Source organism: Alnus glutinosa, chromosome 11 (genome assembly GCF_958979055.1).
Source record: "Alnus glutinosa chromosome 11, dhAlnGlut1.1, whole genome shotgun sequence".
Classification (NCBI taxonomy): domain Eukaryota; kingdom Viridiplantae; phylum Streptophyta; class Magnoliopsida; order Fagales; family Betulaceae; genus Alnus; species Alnus glutinosa.
In genome coordinates this window covers 26,063,775-26,080,102 of record NC_084896.1, presented here as the reverse complement: position 1 = coordinate 26,080,102, position 16,328 = coordinate 26,063,775, and the positions used below count along the sequence as shown (strand labels likewise).

General features: G+C 33.0%; 2 protein-coding genes across 6 annotated transcripts; both read left to right on the top strand.

Annotated features, from left to right (window-relative positions):
• Window positions 1-2,625: 2,625 nt before the first annotated feature.
• On the top strand, window positions 2,626-8,660 carry LOC133881606 (PI-PLC X domain-containing protein At5g67130-like). Of its 2 annotated transcripts, XM_062320565.1 has the most exons (9): window positions 2,626-2,695; window positions 2,812-2,877; window positions 3,030-3,152; window positions 3,510-3,647; window positions 5,490-5,579; window positions 5,796-6,099; window positions 7,779-8,002; window positions 8,094-8,180; window positions 8,480-8,660. In XM_062320565.1, exons 1-9 carry the CDS (start codon window positions 2,690-2,692, stop codon window positions 8,513-8,515), a joined length of 1,074 nt encoding a protein of 357 aa, XP_062176549.1. In that variant the 5' UTR covers window positions 2,626-2,689; the 3' UTR covers window positions 8,516-8,660. The 2 variants fall into 2 exon arrangements, with proteins under 2 accessions (XP_062176549.1, XP_062176550.1); XM_062320566.1 differs by lacking the exon at window positions 5,490-5,579.
• Window positions 8,661-10,153: 1,493 nt separating this feature from the next.
• On the top strand, window positions 10,154-16,047 carry LOC133881605 (PI-PLC X domain-containing protein At5g67130-like). Of its 4 annotated transcripts, XM_062320562.1 has the most exons (9): window positions 10,154-10,199; window positions 10,284-10,352; window positions 10,531-10,659; window positions 11,826-11,963; window positions 12,432-12,521; window positions 13,421-13,724; window positions 14,445-14,668; window positions 15,215-15,301; window positions 15,800-16,047. In XM_062320562.1, the coding sequence occupies exons 1-9, from the start codon at window positions 10,194-10,196 to the stop codon at window positions 15,833-15,835; spliced, it is 1,083 nt and encodes a 360-aa protein (XP_062176546.1). In that variant the 5' UTR covers window positions 10,154-10,193; the 3' UTR covers window positions 15,836-16,047. The 4 variants fall into 4 exon arrangements, with proteins under 4 accessions (XP_062176546.1, XP_062176545.1, XP_062176547.1 ...); XM_062320561.1 differs by having other exon boundaries at window positions 10,175-10,352; XM_062320564.1 differs by lacking the exon at window positions 10,531-10,659 and having other exon boundaries at window positions 10,184-10,199.
• Window positions 16,048-16,328: the final 281 nt, after the last annotated feature.

Sequence of the window (16,328 nt, the reverse complement as noted above, 5' to 3'; positions counted from 1 at the left end):
TTTAAATTTACCCCCCTTACATTCAAAAAAAATAATTAAAAAATAAATAAAATTGTCACCATTTATTTTTTCTAAGGAAAAGTTCACATACCTTCTCAAACAACTACTCAATTGACAATGTCTCCTTCCAAAACTTTCAATCAGGACAATGTGCCCCAAACTATTAAAAAATTGTCAATGTCTCTCAAGGCCAGCAAAAAGATAATACAATTTTTTCAATAAAACAAAAATACCCTATAAATTCTGGATTTTTTTTATTTTATTTTTATAAATAAATGAAAATTTAATTTGTTTAAAAATAATAATTTCTTTAAAAGAATAATTTAAAAAAAAAAAGATTTTTTTTTAATTTTTCATTTAATTTTTAAATTTGGACAACCTTAGTTTTAATGTATTTCTTTTTCTTTTTCTATTTTTAGTTTTTTTTTTTTTGAATTTTATTAAGGGTAATTTTTTCATTGGAAAAATATTGACAATTTTTAATAATTTAGAAGGACATTGTCCAAAATAAAAAATTGAAGAAACAATATAAATTGAGTGATAATTTAAAAGAGTAGGTAGATTTTACCTTTTTTTTTTTTTTTTAATTAACCCATGAAAAGAGCTTGTGTGACTCATTTTTTTTTTTGGAAATAACTTCTATTCGGTGGTGGCAAAAACCAATGTCTTTCTGCCCACCAATAAGAGGTTAACATATCAGCATGAAACAAAAAAAACACGAAAAAGATAAATGTTGGCAAAACACCGGATCATCCCTCCTGTCACCCTAAACAAAAACCAAAATTCCTCCCAGCCACAGAGCCACCGCCCCACGCAGCCACGCCGAACACCCGAGATCGGCAACTGCATGTCAGACACTCGAGATCGGCAACTCCACGGACGACGCGACGGAGCCGAACGAGGTGGGTAGTCCCGTCCGCTCTTCTTGGACCCAAAGTTGGCCGGGGGTGGCCGCGCGGCTACCCCCGGTCCATGGGGCGGCCGCGCAGCCATCCTCAGGGTTTGGGGGTGGCCTTCGGGACCATCTAGGGCTGGCCCGATGGCCACCGCAAGCTCTGCGCGGCCACCCCCTGCCACTGTATAGAATAATTATTTAAATAATTATTCCACACAACTTTTTACAATACCAATCATTATACACAACTTTTCAAACTTTCAATCATTTCTTACTATTAAAAAACAATATTTTTCAATCTCAAAAATTCAACACCCAAACACACATTTAAAAATTCAATTATGAAACTCAATTCTTGAAGTGTCTTGATGATCTTGTTTGAACACCTTTCGAACGAGCCTGTGATTGAGACATTCAGATCGACATGCATGTTGAATCTTTGAAAACTTGTCTCGTTCGAACGTCATTCGATTGAGATTGTGAACGACCTCTTCTTATTTTCATTTTGAACCAAGTTTTGAACTTTAATTTAAGAACCAACTTAGATCTTAAACCTAGACTTAAAACACAACAATTTTTGACACTGAATTTGTTCACAACATAGAACCTAACAGCTATAAACCCATGCGTAATAGAATTTTTTTTGTTGGATTTCATTTTCTTCTTCTTGAAGATCCGAAAATTTTAGAGGATGCATGAAATTATCGGGCAAATGGATTTATGAAAATTGAGCTCTCTTTTTGGCTCAAGTCATACCTAATCTATCATTTCAAACACAAACATGAGTTCAGTTTATGAGAGAACTCAAAAACAACTCTCTTTTTGGCTTAAAGTCTGGTTTTTTGGAGCAAGATTGTCTTCTTCTATGACTTTGATTTTCATTATTTTTCTATTAATTGGAATTCTTCAAATATATAGGTTTTTTTCTTTTTCTTTTTTATCCAATATCAAAAACCAATTTCAGGAACTTAATTGTAAATGAGTAATGCTACTATTTATACCTACTTGTGTATTTCACACCGATGACATTGCGACGTGTTTTAAGTGTCTCATTTTTTTTTTTAAAGTAACTGATATGAAAAAGTCATTTAAAATACGACACGTCAGTCCGTATACATAAAATAAGTGTAACAAATAGGCGTACGTAAAGTATAAAGGTATTCAAATTCCTATCAATTGGTTACATGAAAACTACGTACGGACATGATCAAAAACTAAATTTGTTACGCAAAGTCGAATGAAAGTACATAATTAAATTTGTATCATGGGTTACGTGACAATTAACTATGAAATGATCATTATATTCCATTGGCATTTGGTTACATCACACCTAAGTATTAATAGTTTTCTCTCTTTTAAATTGAATTTCTTATCTTTCTTATCTCAATTATTGACAATATTCCATATTAATGCCTCATTACCTCCTCATTTTCACCATTTTTGGAAAGACAAAGTTTCCTCTAAAAATCGGCTTAGAGGATGAAAATTCTTCCGATTAATTCAATTAATTAAATTAGCATGTAAAAATGCACGTAATAATAGTCACATTCTATATTAAAAAAGCACGTGAGAATATGTACACAGAAGAGGGGGAGGGAGGATTCAAACTATTGACCTCCATTTCAAGAAGCGTGATCTCCAACCGATTGAGTTACCTCTTGGTGCCTATTCTTCTTGTGTCTTTTTCTTTTCTTAATTACAGTCATCTCAAGAAATTATACACTCATTGCACTGTCGGTGGGCTTCAAAAAAACTTGTTTTTCTGTCTGTTATTCAACCCAACACCAGCAATCAATGAAGGTACGTAACTTAAGTACTCTGCTAAATTTCTGGTGATCATCATTCATCCTCCTTAATTGCTTTCAATGCTCTTCATCATCATCAAGATCTAACTCTCTTGTGCAATTAACCTGCAGAAAATAGTCTTCCTTGCCACTCTGTGTGCCGCAGCTTTTCTCTTTGGTTTCGCCGCCGCCGGCAAGGTAACACGGCGGCCCTTTTAATACGCCGGAAAAATACTTGCCAGAAATGTAGAATATTCAATATATAAGAACCTGCAGATCGAACTTCAATTCCCATGAAAACTCTCTCTTTCTTTGCATCAACTTAATTCTTCTTATGATTTGTTTAACAGGAGGGACAGACATGTTTCTCGAACAAAGACTGCGATTCCGGCATGCACTGCGAGATTTGCGTCGCAGATGGCGTACGACCACGTCGTTGTACTAGAACACGACCTACCAGCCCCACTTCTGAGGTAGTAATTATTTTATTAAAAAAGAAAAATTAATTATTTTTTAATTTATTGCATCTCATTCATTTATATATTGAGATAATATAATCAGAATAACTCATCTCAAAACTGAAGATCAATTGCTCACACAGATTGTACGAGAGGTTATGTTAATTAATTAATACTAGAATTCTCTTTAAAAATAAGTTTAATTAAGGTCACTAAATGAAATGTTATCCTCTACAGAATTGGAGTTTAGATCGAATTTTAGTTTGATTCTTTGGTTAGGTCGTTGTTCTTTAGTTGCTTTTTGCTTTAGTTCTTCTAAGATTTTTTATGTAATTTGAATAATTTAATTTAAAAATGATTTGTGTTGTTTAGGTGAAAGGGCTACCATTTAACAGGTACTCTTGGCTCACCACGCACAATGCGTATGCAAGGAGAGGGGTGAAGTCGGGGACAGGCTTTGTGATTCTAGCTCCGACCAACCAGGAGGACTCCATTACCAGACAGCTCAATGTATGTTAGTGTAATTTGTTTCCGTTTGTTTCCCGAGAAATTATGGAGAAGATAATGCAAGAAAATGACCATTTACAAAAACATATAAAAGAAAATTAATACCAAGAGAGAAAGAAAGAGATAGAGGTACGTGGCATATTCTGGAGAAGATAAGATAGCCTAGAGTTTAGGCGATTCGATTTTGACCTCTTAGTCTCTTTCTCATTGCACTTTATTTCATCCAAAGTAAAGACATAATAATAATATCTATCATTATCTATAAAATAAAAAATAAAATAAAAATAATATCTATCATTATTATCTATATATATATATATATATATATATATATATATATATATATATATATTTATCATTATTACTACTATTATTATTAGAACAAATCTTTTGAAAATAGGGAAAGATCGAATCAGGGGCCATGGCCCTTTTAGTTTGAATTTTTTTTTTTGAAACAACTTCACTATTGACCTTTAAATTTTCACCTCTTTTGAAAAGAGAGAAATACATCCTAACGCTTTTTAAAAAAAATTGTTTTCAACATGATGTGACACATTTTTCAAAAAAAATTACTAAGATTTAGGTGTTAGTTAGAATTTAACGGAATTTACAAAAATATATATACCTAAATCTTCGAAAAAAATTTATAATATTTTTTAAAAAATAAACATAAGAGTATTTTGAGAATTTTCATAGGATTTAGCCAAAAATTCTAATGAATAACTGAGATTGAAACTTTCTAAAAAATGAATACTCTAAATTGAGACGATTTAAAGTTTAAATATCTTATTTTAAAATGAGTGAAAATTCAAGAGTTATAAGTGACTCGTATCCTCTTGGGATTTCATGTGCTTACTGTATGGGTATTATCATACCAAAAATCATGGCTCCATCCAAGGACGGAATTACATATATGCCAGGGGAGTTATGGTTTTTAAAATTCACTTAATTAAAAAGATTTTATAATATATATATATATATATATTTTAAGCTTATAAATTAGGTTTCATCCTTATTAAAAGTAAGCTTGAGTCGCTTGTCTCCTCATTCATATATATATATATATATTGGACCCCTCAAATGAAAAATTTTGATTTCTTTTCTGACTGGGCGACCTTCAGGTTTGGCCTCTTATTTTTAGGATATGTTTGAAACTGCGATTTCGTAGACAAAAAGTACGATTTTAAACCAAATCACAGAAAATGAACCGTCTGGGAATTACATTTTTAAAAAATTACAATTTGAAAATGTATAAAACAACTTTTTCAAATTGTAAGTAAGGGAGTGCTTTTTTGAAAACGCATAATTTTAAATGCTAACTTGTGATTTTAAATGTCAAACTGCGATTTTACCAAACGCTTAACTGCATTTTTTAAAATCGCACATTTTAAAATCATTATTTTTAAATCGCACTTTTTAAAATCGTAAATTCAAACGGACCCTTATTTGAGAATTGTCGAAGAAAAAAAAATGGTCTGGGGAGAACTTATTTTTCTACCCCAAGCATACTATGTAATTTGATCCAATTTGATTTGGATCGATAAACCCAAACACATTAGCATGCGCCAGGATGATTCACAATACGCCAAGAAGTAATTCTTGGCGCAAGATGCTTTATCCTCAGCACAAATTATTGCACCAGGATTATTTGGTATATGTGTGTATCTGCCAGTAACTAAACTTCAGACATTATATTAGTGGCAATTAAGATTGTCACTAATCAAATGTCAAGAACATATTTTCTGGCATTTATTGATGCAGTCCAAGCATTTAGAAAATGCCAGAAATGGGGATCTTTTGTTTGCAGTGCCTGCAGAATTTACTTTTTCTTTTCCTTTTTATCAGAATGGGGTTAGAGGGTTGATGCTGGATACATATGACTTCAACAACGACATCTGGTTGTGTCACGGCCAGTGCAATGACTTTACAGCTTTTGTAAGTGTGCATGCAATATTCAAGATTCATGTTCTGGAAAGTGGAAACCATGCACAGTCGACATCGATCCCAAAATATGCCTTAATAATAATATCAACATATATACCAAAAAACATGTTTTTTTTTTATTTGACGTCATTAATTGGTTGCAAGTATATATATTTAATTTCCAAACAATCAATTGATCTGAAACCTGGTTAATTTATAACTAGGTAGCAACCAGCCATTGATGTTCTGAAAGAGATTAAAGTATTTCTTGAAGAAAAGGCATCGGAGATCGTCACCATTATCCTTGAAGACCATGTTACATCACCAAATGGGCTAACAAAGGTGTTTGACGCTGCTGGCCTAAGGAAATTCTGGTTTCCAGTATCTAGAATGCCCAAAGATGGTGGAGATTGGCCGACTGTTGATGATATGCTCCGAAGTAATCAGCGCTTAGTGGTTTTCACTTCAAACCCATCTAAGGAGGCCCTTGAAGGCATTGCTTATGAGTGGAGCTATGTGGTCGAAAACCAATGTAAGACTACTTATAATTGTTCTCCTCCTATTATATATGAGATACTACACTAGCCTAATTGTTTGATTGATTTAGTAATTTTAAAACATGCGATTTTAAGCAAATAGCAATGTCGAAATACATTTATGCCCCGTTTGTTTCGGCGTAAAGCGGTTTTCGTCGTAAAATAGTTTCGGGGAAGTCATTTTTCAGAAAAATATTTTCCGTCGAAATCATTTTTCGGTGTTTGGCGCGTACGGAAAATTACAAATATTTTTTATATTTTAATTTAATCATATTAATTTAAAAAAATTAAATTTTATTCACGAAATAAAAATATTAATATAAAATAATATAAAAAATATTTTTTAAAATTTGGCATATACAAATTCCGGCAAAAATTGCCGAATTCCGGCCATTTTCGCCGGAATCCGGCAAAAAACAGCCGGATCCCGGCCAGTTGACCGGAAACCGGCCGTCCTGACCAGTTTTCGGCCAGCTGGCCGGAGATTTGGCCAGAACAGCCGGATCCGGCCAGATGCTGGAGGTCCGGCCGTTCTGGCCAGATCCGGCTAGTATCTCGGCCAGACGACCGGATCCGGCAAGATAGCCGGAGATCCGGCCGTTCCGCCAAGTCTGGCCGGAATCCGGCATGATATCCCAGGAATCTGGCGACATCTGCCGGACATCCCCGGATTCCGGCACCGACCGGAGTCGGAATCTGACTTGTCGAAATTCGGCAATAGTCAACTGCTTGAACGTAAAGGTCGACTGCGTTGTTTAAAAAAGAATCGACTGCGTTGTTTAAAAAAGAATCGACTGCGTTGTTTAAAAAAGAATCGACTGCATCTATCATTTACGGAAAATGATTTACGCTTTTAAAAAGCGTAAATCATTTTCCAAAATTTATTAAGCATTTTTGGTCAAACGGAAATCATTTTCCGGTTGACCATTATTTTCGCCCCTACCAAACACCGGAAAATACCGAAACCATTTTCTAGAAATCATTTTACGCCGAAACAAACGGGGCATTAATCAAAATACGATTTTAAAAGGCAGTTAAGCGTTTAATAAAATTGAGATTGAACCTTTAAAATTATGTGTTTTTAAACGCATGCACCCATTTACTTGCGGTTTTAAAAACATGAAGAGTAGTATTACTTTTCACACCCATTTTATATCAGTTAATAGTGTATGTTTTAAGTAACTTCTCATGCCACCCATCAGGAACGAAGCCATGGGGGATTAGGAGCGGCCATGGCTCCTCCCAGGCCCATTATATTCTTCCCTCCAAAAAATATTTGGTTTTTTTTTTTTTTTTTTTAACCTTATTATATATGATGATTCATTTCAAAAAACTTTCAATACAGTCTGGCCCTTTAAAGTTAAGTTCCTAGTTTTGTTCTATCAGCTACTTTAAAAAATAGAAGTGTTAGCCACTTAAAAAACATGTCACGTCAGTCGATGTAAAATAAGCGTAATAATAAGGATATGTGAAGAGTAGCATTACTCAAGCATAATTTTTTTTTTTTTCACGTTTTCAAATGCACTTCCAAACTACATTTTTCGCAATTTTATTTTAAAACATCCATTTAGCCTACAAAATCACGGGACAAAATGCACCGATTAAGAAACATTAATTTTGAAGAAATTAACCGAAGCTTATAAATGTGGTTGGGTGCATGGAAATATATGTACAGACGGGAATGGTGGAATGATACCTGGGTTTTGTCCGAACCGATCAGAATCGTCTCCGATGAACACAACCAGTAGATCATTGGTCTTGGTGAACTATTTCCAGAGTAGGCCAAATATAATTGAAGCTTGCAAGGATAATTCAGCTCTGCTACTTAGCATGGTGAACACCTGCTATAATGCGGCGGGTTTTCGGTGGCCTAACTTCGTTGCTGTTGATTTCTACAAGGTATATATATATATACTATACATATATAATTAAATAAATTGCTTGTTTTTAATTATATATTTCCATATATATATATATATGAACATTTCAGAGGAGTGATGGTGGTGGAGCCCCGGAAGCTGTGGACGTGATCAATGGTCATTTAGTTTGTGGGTGTGGAAATATAGCATATTGCAAGGTCTGTGATGAGAACAATCTTACTTCTCTTTACCCTTCTCTCTCTTCTTTGATATGGAGCTCATGATGAACTAATTATTGGAAAGTTTTTAGTTAATAAGACTGACAATTTTTGAAATGTTTTACGAATTTGACATGAATTAAATATAAAATTAGCGAGTTAGGGATCTGACTTGTTTAATTATGGTTGACCGTCGAAGAACCGAACTCAACATGCGAACATAAATTGACGTCAAACCCAAAAATAGGGAATATTAATGTGAGTATTTCTTAATTAACTTATTTGAAAATTATGTGCAGGCAAATGTGACTTCAGGAAGAGGAGGCCCTCTCTAGGCTGGTGTTCCCCCGGGCTGATATACATATAAAATGTTCATAAAATTAATATCGAAGAATTAAGCTTGTTATGCATCTAGCTTTACATATTAAGTTATTAACAGAAGACGAGTTCAACGGCTGCGGTTGTTTGGGATTCTTTATGGCAGCTATCCTTCATATATACTACTTTGTAATTTTCTATTGAAGCTAGAAATAAATTAAGTTTCCATCTTAATTATTTATACTACTCTTGTAATATCTCTAATATTCTCAAATATCTTCTTTGAATTGTAGTTAGAAATTATGGTTAACGAAGAAGTTGAAAATTGTGATTATTTGTAATGACATACTCCTAACGACACAATATATATTGTCTGCTTTTGGTTTTTCTGAACCAAACTTCTTAGGAGGTCGCCTATCCTAGTACTACTCTTACAAAAATACGCTTAACAGCAGAGTTCTGATAAGTTCATAGTTATTATAACTTTAAAACGTATTGTGCCAAAAATAATGCGAATATATATATATATGGGATGTAACACTATTAAATAGTACTGGTAGTTGAAAATTGTGATTAAGAACTATGTTGTAAGACCTGTAAAGCATGGAAGTCAAACCATTTTGTACAAGCCAACAAATTCAAAAAGTTAAATTAAGTCTTTATATTTCTCCCATTTATATTCTTCCACTAATTTCCTTTAAAAAAGAGATAAAGTAATACATACATGGAAATCTTCCCTGCAATTACTAATTAATTGAAAGTCATGCATTTTGAGTCCACAATTCACGTGCCACTCATTTTATCGACCACTAAAATATAAATTATTATACAAGTTAAAGTCTGACGTGATATTTGTTATGTTTATAAATTGGCATGATAGTCTTTGTGATTCATTTTTACAAAATATGGGCTGTCACATGAATTTGTAAAAAAATTATAATAAAAATTGTATTATCTCAAATATTTTCCAAAAGGTTTATCTATACTAGTTTGATTTCGATGTTGTTTAGAGTTAAACAATTTGTCTAGTCTTGACAAAGCTTAACAATTGACACGTGACGCGTGCTGTGGTTTATACTTTGTACATTCTTTAATTTATTTTTGGTTTCTCTCTTTTTTTTCTTTTTCTTTTTTTTCTCCTTTTGGAGCTTTTCTTTCATTCAAAAATAATAATTTTTTAAATGAAATAAGAGGAAAATCTACAAATATTTGTCTTTGCTGGCTCATGAATATTCTCAAACTAATTTTAACTCTTTAAATTCCTCTTCAATAGTGAAAAAGGCTATTACTCTTTTAATTCGAATAGTTTTAGCTTCTTCTTCTTCTTTTTTACGGATTTTTTTTTTTTTTAATTTTTGGTGAAATCATTTGTTGTTCTCCTGATTTATCTCATCCAAATTAATTCTTAATGTGTAGTTATGCGCTTAAGAAAACGAAAAGTAAAATAACAATTTTTTAAATATAAGGAAAAAAGAAACCTTCAAACGCAAGTAACTAATTAAAATACCTTATGAAATCAAAGGGTCACCATTTTCTTCTCTGTTAATTCTTTAAAGAACATGAAAGATCATTATTTTATAAACATTTTCTTCTGTCTTTTTTTTTTCGCTTTAGTATGAGGATTTATATATATAAGTAATCAAAGAGGAATAATAATTTAATTTCCTCCATTTGTGACGAAACCGAAAGCCAGCTATGGAGGTACTTCTCCTTCTACTTCCCCTTCTTACTCTTGTGTTACGTACGCAGACCGGCCTAATCCATGCAGTATATATCAACCTGCAGAAACTCATTTTCCTTGCTATTCTGTTTGCTGCGACGACCCTTCTATTTGGTTGTTCCTCCGCTGCCACGGTAAGCATTGCATCAACAAAAACTTGTAAAGAAGAACAATCAAGAACTTTACATTTTTTTAGTTATACGACAGTTTACTAAATTATCGTATAGAAAACCATGCATGAATCATCGATCGATCATAGGTCTTTCACTTTATTTTGACCATTCATATATGGGGCAACGTACGTACATGCAGGTAGGACAACCATGTGGCCTCCCGACTATTGCGAACTGCGATCCAGGCTTGCAATGCGGGAATTGCTTTGCGAACGGACATTTCCTGCCACGATGTACAAGAATCAAACCTATCAGTCCCCCTTCAGTGGTCTGTACATCACATTCATCATCATCAATATAATTAATTGGACCTTTTTTTTTTTTTTTTTTTAGTAGTTTATGTGATACTATTGTTAAGGTATGTTGAAGCAATTTTTGTCCGGTGACGTGGCATCATCAGAGACGTCTCTTCGTCTGTGTCTTGGCCTGCAAAACAAGAAAGACCCGCCGGGGGTTGGCCGGCGTAGCCTCCTCTGACGGTCAAGTCAGTCAAGTGTATATAGAAGAAAAAGAGAGAGAGAGAGAGAGAGAGAGAGAGAGAGAGGATAATCAAAATCTGATCTTCAAACAATTTAGATATTCCATTTTATATCCCCGTATACTATATGTTCATTTTGCCCCCGTCAAGCACAAGGCTCAATGTAGACGTCTGATATCTTTTCTGACTTGATTTGACTGGCCTAATAAATATTGAAGGCTGCTAGTGACCAAAGCTCAAGGTCTGGGGACTAATCCGAAGTCCAGGATCTAACTTGAGGGGCCAATCTGGCCCCACTCTAAATAGGGAATAAATATCTCCCTAACAAGGTAAATGATTTGAGTAGCCCAATTTGTGTGATTCTATTCTTGGCCCCAATCCAATTGATTTTAGTGCAATTTTTTCTGCATTGGGATAGTGGCCGGCGAAATCAGGATTTTAGTTCAAAGGGGCAAAATTTAAAAGACGAATTTTGTATAAGAATTAATTAAAAATATTAATTTTTTTTTTTTTTAAAAAGAACTAATTAAATTATCATATTCTGAAATCTTGTTATAAATTGAACTTATAATTTATTTTTGACAAGTTCGCGTGAGATTTATAGGGGCATTGATTTTTTTTTTTCCCCCCTTCATGGTGGGCATGCAACCAAACAAACAGGATAATTAATTCTATCTAGCTAGTTTAATAAATTTTAAACACGTTAATTAGGGGGTCGTTTGCCCCCTCTTAACCCCTTCCCTTCGCCTCTCATATAACTATATAAGTTCTTTGGCCGTTTGGCGGTTGTTTACCGGTTTTTTTTTTTTTTCTTCCTGGACATATATATTGACAATGTATTAACTTTTCTTGTGTGACTATTGAGATCCCACCCCTTCTCATTCTTCTCATTTTATTTTGTTTCTGTGTTTTTTAATGTAAATATTATCTTACAAAAAAATGTTTTGATCGAGTAGGTGAAGGGGCTTCCATTTAATCGCTACTCGTGGCTAACGGCACACAATGCTTATGCTAGGTTTGGAGCGACCACCGGAACCGGCAATAAGATTTGGTTTTCCACGACTCAAGAAGACTCTGTTACCAATCAGCTTGACGTACGTGAGATCTCTCAACTCTTGCCGGAAAGCTGAAAACATTTTTTTTTTTCTTTCCTTTAATTTGGTTTAAGCAAAAGGTAGGAGATAGAGGGTCGTGATACTTATTGGATTGAAATTCCGTGCAATACTTAGAGTACGTATCATATTATCTAAGCATTATATTATTTCCTCTGGAGTATTGCATATGAGAAAAAAAAAAAAAAATGAATGCAAGCCATAGAGGCAACTGTTGGGGTGACTGAACCACCTTAATGGTGTTTTTTTTTGTAGTTGAACCATCCTTTTTGGCTCAACTTGAGTGTAGGAGTGTACGAACTCAAAATTATATTGAAGGACAAAAACAAATATTGTAAAATAAAAATTTCTCCTCAAATAGTAACATTACTAAAAATCTTCATTTTTCAGATGAAAGAGAAGCTATTTTATTAATTACTATAATGTTTTGAAGTTATTTTCTCTTTGCAGAATGGTGTGAGAGGGTTAATGCTGGAGATGTATGAATTCAACAACAACATCTGGTTATGTCACGGACAGTGCAACAACTATACAGCTTTTGTAAGTCTCTAAACCATTGCAATTGACTAACTTCAGTCCATAAGTTAATTTCTATATATAGGCCTCACTTTTAGGGCTCTTATGAGTTTAGAATATAGTTTAATTAACTTATTAAATTTATTATTTTTTATTAATTTAAACCTTTGAGATAAGCTAGTGGTGATTTAATAGTACAAATGTCGACACAATGGCAAAAATTATATTTAAAATTTTCATTTCTTTGTTTTTCTGTTAAGCACTCCATTAATTATAGGGATGGGAACAAAAAATTTTAGGGCCAAGGCATGACCAGGTTAACCTTAATTTTAATAGGGCCAAGCCTAAGTTTTAGACCTAAATACTAATATTTCATTTCACTCCCATACCTCTGAATTGATGTGATAATGTTCATTAGCATTTGAATTTTTTATTTTTTTTAATAAAAGTTGATTGACACTACCACATTAGCCTAGTGATATGAGAATGTCAAAAGGTGATAGGAGATGGGTATGTAGCATCTCTCTCTCTCTCTCTCTCTCTCTCTCTCTCTCTCTCTATATATATATATATATATATATTAAAAGAAAATTTCAAAACTCCCGCCCCCTAGTTTTGGGATAGAGATTCTTAGCAATTTTATTGTGTGGATTTCTAGCAATTCATACAGCAAATGTGAGAGAGCCTGTATGAAGTCCACCTACCTGAACAGGTCTCGTGCTGTCCGCCTCCCTGGTCGGGCAGATGAGCCTCATATTCATAGTGGCTCTCTCATATTCGCTATTCAGATTGCTAACAATTAGAACAATAAATTATATACTGAGGATTGAAAAGAATCCCCGATTTTGTCCATGCTTCATTAATAGTTGTTTTTGGTTGATTACACAAACAAGAAGTTGATTTGAAACCTGATTCATCATCAGCAACCCGCAATTAATGTTCTGAATGAGGTTCAAAATTATCTTCAAGCAAACCCATGGGAGATCATCACCATTATCATTGAAGACCATGTTTCAACACCAAAGGGCGTGAGGAGGGTGTTTGATGCTGCTGGCTTAAGCAAATTCTGGTTCCCATTGTCTCAAATGCCAAAAAGTGGCGGAAATTGGTCAACAGTAGATGATATGGTCAAGAAAAATCAGCGGTTGGTGGTTTTCACTTCAAACTCTTCTAAGGAGGCATCCGAAGGCATTGCCTATCAGTGGAATTATGTGGTAGAAACCCAGTGTAAGTCCAACTATCTCCTCCTTAATTTGTGAAACTTCAGTAGATCGAGTAAGAAAAACAATTTTTACTGTTGAATATATCACCAATTATACTATGAAAAATACTATATATCATATCAATATTAATTTCACCATGCTGATCGACGCGATTGGGTGCATTAGCCTTTAGATCAGTGACATCAGTCCTTGTTAAAAATATACATATTCAATGACTAGCTACTAGACCCTTCTACGTCAATATATTGAGATAAAAGTATGATATTTGTCTGGTGCATAGCATTACTCCTTGTACTAAAAGCTTAAGTTAAAAAAAAAGAGTAATATTATCATATACCATATTTTTATCTCACAACTATCTCATAATAGTGACGTGGTAGTCCTAGCTAACGAGTAACGAGTAGCATAATGCTACATACTCATCTCTCATCAGCCCTTGTTACAAAAAAATCTAAGGGCTGATCATTGGTACTGCTAATACGTTTAGTAGTACATATAGGATAGTGACGTTGTGAAATTAAAATGTGGTATATATCAAGACTTTTTAATTATTAATTAATGAGACTAAAATGGAAGTAAAGTCAAATTTCTAATCAAGGATCTTAACTCTAATATCATATTAAATCAACGTTTATTCTAAAATCTTGAACAAATAAGAAATGATGATATAATTATTACTTTAACATGCATATACTAATTTTGATATATGGGTTTGAAATTACAGTTGGTGAAGGTGGGATGAATGCTTCTTCCTGCACAAACCGTGTAGAATCATCTCCCTTGAACACAACAACAAAGTCTCTACTAATCTTCAACTATTTTCGTAATCAAGCAAACATACTTGGAGTTTGTACCGATAATTCGGATCCATTAATCACTATGCTAAACAGCTGTTCTTATGCGGCTGGTAATCGATGGCCTAACTTCATTGCTGTTGATTTTTACAAGGTATATATATATATTTATTAAATTGAGTTTGAGGAATTTTTTTTTTTAATTTAATATGTGAAATTGACATTTGTTTTTAAAATGTATGATTCTATAATTATATTTAATTAGGAAAAATTATATTTACTCTGTTAATCTACCACTTGATTTACAATGTCTTGTTCAATCTTTCAATTTAGTTAATGTACTTTACTAATTTACCATTTGAGTTGCAATGTCCTATTCCGTCACCAAAATGATTTAAATATTCTACACAAATAAAAAAGGGACAGCAAATTCAGGAAAAATAAAGGGAAAAAAAAATTAAGAATAGACCAAAGCGATATATTCTTTTTTTTGTTTTTATTTTTTGGAATTTGTTATCTTATATAGGATATTTTTGTTATTGTGAATTGTGGAGGGGGCATAAAAAATTGAATAATAGATCAATAGGGTACACTAAAAAAATAAAATTACAAATTAAATGGTAGATTGAAGAGAGTAAATATAATTTCGCACACGTATATATGCTTACTACAAAGTTATGTTTGTATGTGAACATTTTAGAAGAGTGATGGCGGTGGAGCTCCGGCGGCCGTGGATGCAGCGAATGGTCATTTAATTTGTGGGTGTGGAAATATTGCCCTTTGCAAGGTTTGAAAGCACAATTTTATTAATCTAATTATAAGTTAACGGATAAAGATTTTATTCTTTAATTTATTAGAATAACATTATGGGATAGTTGTGGGATAAAAATATAACATATAGCATTACTCTTTTTTAAAAGAGGGATTTGAGGTGCTATAAAAAAATTACGTACTGCACATGTAGTGTAGTTTCTTCAACGGTCTAAATTTTATTTTTTTTATTTTTTATTTTTTGTGAAAGAAAGTGTAATGTTAGTCCCAATCAACCATTTGATCAGTCATTGTTAAGAAATAAAAAAAATAAATCCAAAGGTTGTTTGAGAAGTAGCGTCAACATGGTAGGATAGTTGAAGAATAAATATGTGGTTTCTTTATGTTAAAAATGTATGTGAGAATCGTATACTCTTATAATATATATCAATTTAATATACTGAATGTAAGAAAATTTTATACTAGGTTATTTTTTTAATATATATATATATATATATATAATTATGATGCGCAGGAAAACATGACTTTTGGAGCATGTGACACACACTAGCTAGGCAGTTGTTGCCCTTGCGACTAATATTGCTGCATGTAATTGCTTGAGACAGACAGGGTGGCTTTTATCTTTTCATTATCAATGTATTTTTTTTTTTTTTTTTAATTTTAATTTTCAGTTATATTTGCAATTCTGTATTAAAAATTTTAACATAAAATCATGTTTTCTCATGGGTAAATGAATGGCGGAATGCTGAGGGAGTCCTACCACCTGAGATCCTGTCAATTTAAGGAGCCTTTTGGCACCACCTTTTTTTTCTTTTTTTCTTTTTTTCTTTTTTTTTTTTTTCTTTAAATTCCTTTCATTTTATGATAGTAATTGGGTAGCTATCAATCTCTTTAATTTCTAATCAACCTCAGTCTGAATATTTATCAAGTGCCTGTTTTACTTTTACCATTGTCAATTTAACTCTCTTTTTTTTAGGTGCAAATGCGTATAAGACAGTCTCTGAAAAATTTAAATTTTGTGACTATAATTTTATGGATTGAAG